We start from the raw sequence: 10,922 nt of genomic DNA, 5'->3' as shown, positions 1-10,922 counted from the left end.
CTCTCTCCTCTTCTCTTCTCCTTTGAGATAGGGTCTGCTGTGGCCCAGGCTGGCCTTGAACTCATTATGTAGCCCTCTGATTTCCCGCCTTCACTCCCAAGTGTTGAGCTTACAGTTGTGTAGCACCATGTCTGGCTGGAACACCTATTCCCAGGCTAAAGAAGCAACTGTATTGTGTGTGTGTGTTTGTGTGTATCACAGTTCCCTCATCTTTTATCCCATTGATGGACATGTGGGATTGTTTCCATATCTTGGTTTCTATGGGTAGTGCTATAGTACTTATGGGATGTAGACAGAATAATGAATTCCATTTCTTATAGATATGAATCTGGAGGAGGGTATGTTGGGTCAAAAACAGTCCTTTTGTTATTGGTGGTGTTTGTAGTTTTCTTAGGAAACTCTACACTGATTTCCAAATCGTCACATCAATTAACAAAACATTCCCTTTGCTCTTGAATAATATTATCCCCTAAGATTTATTTTATCGTAAACAATGTAATAAAAAAATCACTAGAACTTAGGACTGTAGAGATGTCTTAGTGGTTGGGAGCACTGGCTACTGTTCTAGTGGACCTGAGTTCAGTTCCCAGCATCTGCACGATGGCTCACAACCATCTGTACTCCGGTTCTAGGGGATCTGATGTCCTTTTCTGGTCTTTGTGGTCACGGGGTGCACATAGTGCACATATATACATGAAGGTGACCACTCATACACCTAAAACAAAACAAACAAAATCCGCAAAAAACCACTAATCTCAAGAACCGTAAGTAACGATAGACGGATCTGTCCCTTCCAAAGCTGAGAGGGGACGAACTATCCCTGCCACATTTCGTTCAGCCTCTGCCTCTCACCAGCCTTGTTTTCTCTTTCTGTCAGACACGCAGTGAGGAATGCTGCATGGACTGGCTTACTGGTCATACAATTGAGACAAAAAACATGGCAGCTCTTCAGTCTATCAGCGGCCAGGGCTCCTGTGGGGCCCTCACCCACTGAAGAACTGGACAGACAAAAGCAAGGGATCAGGGTCTCTGAGAGGCTGCACCCTGCCCCATCCTCTGTCACTGTTGGTAGTGAACAGCAGCCGAGCACACACAGGCTTCTGAGGTTTCTTTTTGAGATCAAAAGGCAAGATGTGTAAGGAAAGAAAAGTGTTTTGTCTTTTGCCCGACCATCTCCTTCCTGGTCTGGAATAAAGACCTGAGTCCTGGAGTTGTGGCGGTCATTTTGCACCAGAGAAGACAAGGGACACAAGCTGTGGAGAAGGCAGAGAGAGTGTCTGGGGTTAAGAGTGACGATGCTGAGTCACGTCGGATGTGAGGGGTACCTCTGTCTCAACATCCCAGACCTCACGCTATGAGATGAGTCAGCCCTCACCTGAGTATGCATCTGAAACACGAAAGCCCTCAATGCCTTAGGTGCATCTCTCTGTCTACTGCGTAAGGACGGTCTCACTGGGCTCCTGCTTTAATTCCAGACCTGGTCCTTCCTGTGCACAACGCAATCTAGAGGATGGCTGGCCCTGGTCCTGCAGCTGCCATGCCTGTGTTTTGCTCGTATTCTCTGTCTGCACGCTCACACCCTCATTGCTCTCCCCACCCCTGCAGTCAAAAGGTCCTTTAAGAGAATAATTTGAAAGACAAGGCTGGCTCATGTTTGTAATCCCAGCATTTGGGAGGCAGAGGCAGGAAGGTCTCTGTGAATTTAAGGCCAATCTAGTCCACACAGTGAGTACCGGCCAAGCAAAGCTACATATTGAGACCCTGTCTCAAACAACAACAAAATAATAAAATAACCTTATTGTTCTTTACAATGTTTAAAGATTCAAATAATATAGAAAAATGGCTAAAGGAAAGTAAACAAGAGAATTCCAAATTCCATCATCTAGAAGAAAATATTGTAAAATTTAGGAGGGTCTTATCAACTCCTCCCCACCCCAGAACAAACTCAAATGGGAACCATATCATAGATTCTAATTTAAGTATAATCTATAAAGCCGAAGATGTACATGAACTGAACAGAATTAGAAGAGAGTGCAATAAAGTAATCGCTTCATTTGAGTTATAATTTTTTTCACTACCAGCATTATCTGTTCTTAAATCTTCCTTTAAAATTAAGGAGATTCATGAATTTGAGAGAAAACCCGGGGAGGGCAAGGGCTGGAAGGAGGGAAGGGAAGAGGGGAAATTATGTAATTATATTTTAATTTTAAAAATTAAAAAAATGAAACAACCTGGGTACAAATGTGATCCTCAATAAATAAACAAATCAGTAAGTAAATGAGTGTAGTTAAATTAAGGAGAGGATTAGCAAGATGGGTCAATGGGTAAAAATGACTGCCATCAGGACTGATGATGACCTGGGTGTGACAGCTGGGACGCACACAGTGGAAGGGCGGAGAGCAGGTGACATGTGCTGGGGCACGCGTGCTCATGTGCACAATTCTCTCTCAAGGTAAATATGTCTAAACATGTCAGTGTAATGAAACATGTCAAAAATGAAGAGGGGGGCTGGAGAGATGGCTCAGCCTGCTCTTTCAAAGGTCCTGAGTTCAATTCCCAGCAACCACATGGTGGCTCACAACCATCTGCAAAGAGGTCTGGCGCCCTCTTCTGGCCTTCAGACATACAGACAGAATATTGTATACATAATAAATAAATAAATATTAAAAAAATAAAAAGGAAAATCACACAAGGCTTAAGAGAGTGGGGTTACCTGTATCAAAACACTATATTTTATCTGAAAAATAGGAACATTAATACACTGATTAATGCTTCCTGGTCCTAGTTTTCTCCACTTCTTTTTATTTATTTCTTCTTTGTATTTTGCCACTATTTATCATATCACATTGTGCTTTTCAAACATTTTGATAATTTTTACCTTAGTTCTATATTTAAATTATTCAATGTAAATGTGACATTTTAATACCAGGAAGAAAATATGAGGAAAAGATGGCTTATCAAAAAATATCTGCATTTTCTAGTGTCTTTCTTAATTTCTTTTTTCAGAGACTTGAAGGTTTTTTTCTTTATTTTATGTGTGGGGACTAAGTGGGACAGCTGTGAACCACCATGTGGATGCTGGGGAGCAAACCCAGGTCCTCTAGAAAAGCAGCTTATGATCTTCTTTGGTTTTTTGTTTTGCTTTGATTTTTCAAGATGGGGCTTCTCTGTGTATCTCTGACTGTCCTAGGACTTGCTTTGTAGACCAGGCTGGCCTCGAACTCAGAGATCCGCCTGCGCCTGCCTCCGGAGTGCCGGGCTTAAGGCGTGTGCCACCACACCCGGCTCCTGAACCTTGTACTCTCAACTATGTGTCCAGCCACCTCTCTAGTCCTGAGACCCGAAGCTCTGATTGCAGAGGTCTTTCACATCCTTGGTTAGGTTTACTCAGAAACTCTTTTTTTGATGTTATTTTTTGAAGTGTGTTCATGATCTCTTCCTCAGTCTGCTTGTTCTTGGTAGACATAAAGGCCTACTGATTTTTATAGTTGATTCTGGGGTTAACAAAAGTCTCAGTACTAGGCACAAGAAACCTTCTTTATAACGGTCAAGCAGGGTAGTCTTAGTGACTCCCAAAACAATATAGATTATATACGTAGCCCTAGGTTGTCTCTCAAGGGTTGAGGGTAGACCTCTATTGCTGAAGACACCACACACTCAGGACTCCGGAATCATGTCATTTGAGCTGAAACTGAACTGAGTGTCTCTTTCCAGTGACCTAGCTTCTGTGGTTCCAGAAATTACTATGTAAGTGCCAACAGAGGGAAGCAATTAAACAGGCCTAGCCAGCTGCACATATGACTTAGCACATAGGAACCATGACAATCACCAGCGTGGCAGGATATTATACCTTTATGGCCTAAGAAGTGGCACTCACGCATTGGTGGCAACCAACAGCTGTCCAATTTGCCCTAAGGCCCACCCGGCAGGAGGCAACCATGCCTGGGGCTAGAAACCTGGCCTGGGGGTAATGAAGTCCTAGCAATACTTCACCAGGCCAGTGTAACTCCTTACCATAGTCTAAATCTTCTCCTTGTACCCACAGATAACAGTGACTGCCATCCCTCATCACAGGAAACTACAACTGTACAGAATGCAGACATCCATAGAAACGGGCACCTTAGTCCCAACTTCTATATCCACATCACAGCTCCTGCATCTATGGCTCAGGGAACACCATGGAAGAGAGGGGGGAAGACTGGAAGAGGCAGAACACCAACCAGGAAGTCTCTCGTGAGACAGTCTCTCCTAGAAAAGGCTGCACGGACAAGACCAGAACAATGGCAATATGAAGGGACATGCTACCATGGAAGAGAGAAATCTCTTGTGAGGTCTCATCCCTGGACAAAGAACTGCAGGCAACAGCTGACTACTGGGAGAAGGAGAATTAGCCTCTCCCAGGGACGAGTCCATCAGTGGTTGTCTAAGGCAGAGTGATCAGCCTGCAAACTATACACCACAAACAAAAATAGACTCAGCAGGTTATATTTTTATATATTTGTGCGTGTGTGCACACACACATATCTATCATCTATCTATCTATCTATCTATCTATCTATCTATCTATCTATCTATCTATCTATCATCTATCTACAACATACATCTGTAATAAGAATAATAAAAAAGGCTGTCAAATTGAGGTTGGGGAACATGAGGGGTTTGAGGGAGGAAGCTTGTGGGAGGACAGGATGTGGTGAATGTGATGTAATCACTTTTATTTCAATTAAAGACATTTTAATTTAAAAAAGAATGCTAGAGTGAAAGAAAGAAAGAAAGAAAGAAAGAAAGGAAGGAAGGAAGGAAGGAAGGAACAAAGAAAGAAAGAAAGAAAGAAAGAAAGAAAGAAAGAAAGAAAGAAAGAAAGAAAGAAAGATGTTTCCAAGATTCATTATGCATTAGTGAAGGAAAAAATCAACACCTAATAGACAAGTGGCCATGATCAGAGAGGACATAGAGCAGGAGACAGAAATGGCACTGTAGCTTAGGGAAGAGACTTGTCTAAGTGATGAGAAATAAAACTTAAAACTATATCCAGGGGCTGGAGAGATGACCCAGGGGCTGGAGAGATGGCTCAGTGGTTAAGAGCACTGCCTGCTCTTCCAGAGGTCCTGAGTTCAATTCCCAGCAACCACATGGTGGCTCACAACCATCTGTAATGAGATCTGGTACCCTCTTCTGGCCCGCAGACAGAATACCAAGAATACTGTATACATAATAAATAAATCTTAAAAAAAAACTATATCCAGAGGGGCTTGCATATGTGTGCATGTGTGCGTGTGTGTTTGCCTGTGTGTGCAGCTCTGTAGACACAGTGCTGGCCTTATGGGGTAAGGCCCTGGCTTTGACCTTTAACATTACCCAAGACTTCCAAACCAAATGAAAACAACCCAAAGTTGAAAAAATCCTATAAAAAAAATCCAGAACAAAAAAACCAAAAACCACTAAAGCCACAACCAGAAACATTTTTTTTTCATCAATCTAAGCAGTGCAATTCAAATGCTCACAGTGGACTCCAGGGCAGTCTGGTGGCTTGCATTCCCACCTAAGATCTATGTAAGGAGGTAGAGGCTGGGAGCGGCTGCATAGTTCCCACTTCCAGCATGCACAGCTGCCCACTTTCCCAGCACTCACCAGGCCCTGGGATCAGCCCTCTGTATAGCTGCTTCCTCTTAGGTTAAAGTCTTCCAAGAACAGCAGCATGTTCTAAGCAGAGGTGAAATACTCCATTCTACAGGGAAGCTCCTTAAACTCAGGGAGGAAACAACTCAAAGGCCTCAGGAAGTCCCTGAAGCTGACCAGATTCTTTAGCCTTCCCTCCCCAAGCGTATGTCTACAGTACGGACTGCTGAGGGTCACTCTCAGACCAGTTGAGGTACCTGGAGAGGACACTCTCCAATCTGTTGAGTTGCCTGTAGGCTGTACCGCATGCTCCAGGTATGGAGCTTTGGTGACCTGTCACCTGCGCTGGGGTGGGCTTTGGTGTTGCCGCGGTCTTTGAGTCATTTCTGCTGCTGTAAGTACCCAGGGAAAACTCATGGTTCACCAAGTTGGACTTTGATCTGTCCTCAGATCCTGACTGCAGTGAGTAGCCCACTGTTCATGTTGTCACAGTAGTGTCACACAAGAATCATTCTGTGTGTCAGTGTGTGTGTGATATGTGTGTGCACAGGCGGAGGTTAGGGAGGATGTCAGGTGTCTTGCTCTACCACTTCCTGAATTATTCCTTTGAAACAGTGTCTCTTATTAAATATGGAGCTAGGATGGTGGTTGGTCAGAAAGCCTTAGTGTCCCTCCTGCCTCTGCCCCCAACACCACCGAGGTTATAGGTGCATGTAGCCCTGCCCTGCTTTTCACGTGGGTGCTGAGATCAGAACTCGGGACCCCACACTTGCACAGCAAGCACTCTCACTATAGGGTCATCTCCCCAGTCAAAAATGCATTTATTTTTATTTTGTATGTGCTGTGCACTACATGTGTGTGCAATGCCTGCAGAGGCCAAAAGGGGGTGCTGGATGCCCTGGAACTGGAGTCACAGATGGTTGTGAGCTGCCGGGTGGGTACTGGGAACTGAACCCCATCCTCACAAGAGCAGCTAGCACTCTGAACCGCTGAGCTGTCTCTCCAGGCCCGCAGCTGCTACTGTTTTAGGCCTGATACATTTGAGTCATACAACCCTTCTGGGTTTTTTCATAAACAAACCAACAAACAAAACTGCTCATAAAAGAATCCATTCTGAAGGTGAAACACACAACAGAACTGAATAAGCATGCACACATAAAAGGGTAGAGATCGGGATTATTCTACGCCAAGCAGGAAATGTTCACACTATGACAGATTCCCATCTACTACACAAATGTTGATGAACCACAGCAACATCACATGAAATCAACATGCAACATGCAAAGATAGGCTCAGGACTGTGAGGTTCAAATCACACCAGTGCATATTCATAAAAAAAGAAGTCAAAGAAAAGTAAAAGAAAAACATTACAGAATGGAAACTTTTTGTTGTTGTTTGAGATAGGCTCTCAGGTAGCCAAGGCTGGCCTTGAACTACTGATGCTCTTGCCTCTACCTCCAGAGCTGGGCGTGGTTACAGTATATTCCTACAACACCAGTGCCGGGAGGTGGAGACAGGAGGATCAGAAGATCAGACTGCGCATGTGGTAGGTTCACAGGCATGCCACCATGGCCTCTTGGAGCTCAACTGTACGACCCGAGCATCTGTTTTTAGATTGTCACCCTACACCTTCACTGCCTGGAGCTGACGCTGACCTAACTGAGATTTTCAGAGTTGGCACTGGTGTTTTGGCCAGATTATCCTGAGAGCTCAATTCAAGTTCGGTCAGCAAATCCCTGAGACAGCAAGCAGTGCAGGGAGGAGAAACCGTACTAAGACAAAGCAGGAAGGTGGGAGACAAACACTACCCACGGGAGCGGCGGGGAACGGCAGGAAGGACGTGGATCCTGAGAACCGTCCCATTTTTATGCCTGTTTTCATTTTTGAGTTAGTAACTTGCCATAAGCCAGCGTATCAGTGCTCGGCCATGGAGTAACTGACCGACTGCCCCATGGCCACACTTTGTGGTCTCTGCACAGACGGAAACTAGAAAAATTACCCGTAACAGCTCCACTGCAGCTGGTCTCTCCTGAGGTATTTTTTGCAAGCAGTAATCAACGAATCTCCTGAAGGAGTCGGTCCTGTGTGAGGGGACACAGCAAGGAGAGTTGTGAGGGACCGTGGGACACGCAGCATATGGAAGGCAAAGTGAACGGGAGGGAGCTCTGTGCAACTTGGGAGACTGTGTACGTGCTTGCTGTGTGTATGTGTGTGCACATGTGCGTGTGTGTGTGCGTAAGTGTGTGCATTCGCGTCTGTGCATGTGTGTAAAGGCCAGAGGTTGATATCAAGTGTCTCTCACAGCCACCCTCCACCTTATTTTTGAGGCAGGGTCTCTCACTGAACCTGGAGCTCACTGATTTGGTTAGACCAGCTGGCCAGTGCGCCCCAGAGATTCCTTCCTTTTCATCTCCCCACCCTGGAATTTTGGGGCCCAGCTTCTGCATTGGTTCTGGAGATAGGGTTCACAACAAGACTTTGCTGACTGGGCCATCTCCCCAGCAAGGAGATTCCTTTTCATAAGACATTTTGAAATATCAGGGGACCTGAACCATTTTCAAGTTACGGCAGTAAAAATGAATTCTTCTGGATAATGAGGTGGACACTGTCCCAGCTATTCGATGCAGTCATACCCATAAATGAGGATAGGCCAAATCACAAACTAGATCAGAAAACAAAAACACCATACTTGTGTGTGATCAGAGATATCACACCCCTGATGAGCATTCTGCATGGAGTAGCAAAGCGGGAATAAAGAATGTGCGACCTCTAAAGAGTAAACATAAAAGCGCACAGGGGCAGAGAACCTGGAAACGCACTTTCTGAATAAAACTAAGTCCTCTCTTGGAGGCTTCATTTGTGTCCACTCTTGTCAGATGGCTCATTCTCTGTGACTCTCGTGGCCCCAAGAATTACAAACGTGCCATGGTTTTGGGTTGTGAATGACACGTCTTCTGGACAGAGAGTAACATGTTCTGTCCCAGCCCGTTCTGATAACACAGAGACAATGACATCAGCCAGGGCCTCTCAGCTGCTAAGAACTACAGATGAGATAGCAGGACCTAAGGGATGAGGTGTGGAAGGGAGGTAGCAGGGCATATGTTCCCAGTGTGTGTGTGTGTGCGCGTGTGTATGTGTGTGCATGTGTGTGTGTGCATGTGTGAGCGCGTCTGTGTGTGCATGTGTGCACATGTGTGTGCGCCTGTGTGTGCATGCATACACATACAAAGGTACACTGTTCGTGGGACATCAGTCTTACTATTGCTGTGATGGAAGGAAGGATGCAATAGTGTTTTAGGGCAGACCTGTAACATGTAGTTTAGTAAGCATGTCAGATACCCACAGTGATTTCTTGGCAACGTCTTACCATTCTCTGGACTGTAGCGTCGGGGAGTCATTTTGGGCGATGTGGTAGAGGGCGCTCATGGCGTTCATGTTGAAGAGGGGGGGCTTCCGCTCGGCTGGAAGAGGGAGGAACCAAGGTAAGGTATTCTCGAAAGAACTAAGGTAGGTAGCAAAATCAGGACTATTAACCAATGAGACACCATCTGCTCTTTGTACTCTTAGGGTCAGCTCAATTGAGCCACTTGCTGGCTGCCGGTCACTCACTGTCCATTGGAAGGTTCTCAGCAGAACCCATTTCAGAATAATGGGAGAAAATGTCCTTATTTTTTCATGGGTTCTGCATAGATTGGTGTTGGCCTGTTTTCAATGACAAGGTGTGAATACGTGTGTGTATATTTTAATTAAAAATACATATTCATTAAATGAAATCAGAAAGCAAAGAAAAGTAGCACAAAAATACGTTATTATGGAATGGAGGGGCTGAAGAGACAGCTCAGTGGTTAAGAGCACTGGCTGTTCTTCCAGAGGACCCGGGTTCGGTTCTCAGCACCTATAAGATGTTTCTTCACAACTATACATTAACTCTAGCTCCAGGGGATCTGATGCCCTCTTCTGGGCATTGCATGGACATAGCAAAATAAATACGGCACAGGCAAAAATATTTATACATATAAAATAAATCTCTTTTACAAAGAAAAAAACTTATTGTAGAGTGTAACAGACATTTATTGTGTTCTTATTTAGAGCCAAGGTCTTTCTTAGCCCAGAGGCCAGGCTGTTTTAAATAGTGAGTTCAAGCATAGCCAGGGATACATAGTAAAACCTTGTCTCCAAAATAAATAGAAAGACAAATAAAAAAAACACACACTTTTAAAAAAAGAAAAGAAGGTGATGATTTGGAGTGACTTCTTTGTCTTTTAAAAAACATTTACTCCTTCTTGGTCTCAGAATGCACTTTGATTACGGTCCTCTGTGAGTCTTTGCTGGATAATGGCTGCAGAAGCCTCTGGAGGGTCCTTCAGGGTCCTGCACAGCTTCCTTCCTCCCTTTCCTGCCTCTTCCGTCTCTCCTACCCTTCTCTCTCTCGGGTCTCCGGCACAGGCCTAGCTGGTTGGCCTCCTAGTCACAGAGATCACACGTGTATCACCATGCTGGAGCAGACTGTTCACATGCATCAAGAAGAAACTGGTTGAAACTGGTCGAAACTGGTAGCTGGTGGGTGAACTGGTCCGAGTAGAAGCAGTGTGGATAGAGGTTTTAAGCTCAGAGGACAGACAGAAGTGGTTTGAGCTGTGTTTCAGGAAGTGGACTCAAGGAATTTGTAGAGCACAGTCTTTTGGGGACATCAAGGTTTTAAGACACATGGAACTAGGAACCTGTAGACACGAGCGGCTTCCATTCCTTCCTACATTAAGTTCGGATCACTCAGCAGAGCCTACAGACCTCCACTAGCCTGCCTTCCGAGAATATCATGGGCTCGTTCCCCCCTCTCAAGCCATCTCTGGCTTCACTGAAGCAATCAAGCACATGGATGTTTTTAGTCTAGATTTTAACCTTATCAAGTTAATTCTTCCCGCCCCCTTTGTGTTGTTGTTGTTGTTTTTTTTGGTTTTTTTTTTGTTTTTTTTTTTTTTTTGAGAGAGGGTTTCTCTGTGTAAGCTTTCAGCTGTCCTGGAACTCACTCTATAGACCAGTCTGGCCTCGAACTCAGAGACCTGCCTCTGACTCCCTAGTACTGGGATTAAAGGCGTGTGCCACCACTACCCTATGTTTTAGTTTAAAAAAAAAAAACAATTTAAGTGATGAAGTCTTGCTATGTTGCTCAAGTTGGTCTGAAACTCCAGGGCTCAATGGTTCTCTTGTCTGTCTCCTGTGCAGCTGAGAACATGTGTGTCCCTGCCTGTCTCCTGTGCAGCTGAGAACATGTGTGTCCCTGCCTGTCTCCTGTGCAGCTGAGA

General features: G+C 44.8%; 1 protein-coding gene across 2 annotated transcripts in view; it reads right to left on the bottom strand.

The window, feature by feature from the left end:
- Taok3 (TAO kinase 3) overlaps positions 1-10,922 on the bottom strand; it is a 191,254-nt gene that overhangs the window by 56,295 nt on the left and 124,037 nt on the right. For both annotated transcript variants that reach the window (XM_026784036.1, XM_026784039.1), the window contains 2 exons: positions 8,987-9,080; positions 7,619-7,700 (listed from right to left, as the gene is read on the bottom strand). In XM_026784036.1, coding sequence (XP_026639837.1) covers positions 7,619-7,700; positions 8,987-9,080 — 176 coding nt within the window. The remainder of the gene's footprint in view (positions 1-7,618; positions 7,701-8,986; positions 9,081-10,922) is intronic.

This window comes from Microtus ochrogaster, chromosome 2 (genome assembly GCF_000317375.1).
Source record: "Microtus ochrogaster isolate Prairie Vole_2 chromosome 2, MicOch1.0, whole genome shotgun sequence".
NCBI classification, from domain to species: Eukaryota; Metazoa; Chordata; class Mammalia; order Rodentia; family Cricetidae; genus Microtus; species Microtus ochrogaster.
This window is presented reverse-complemented; position numbering and strand designations above follow the sequence as displayed.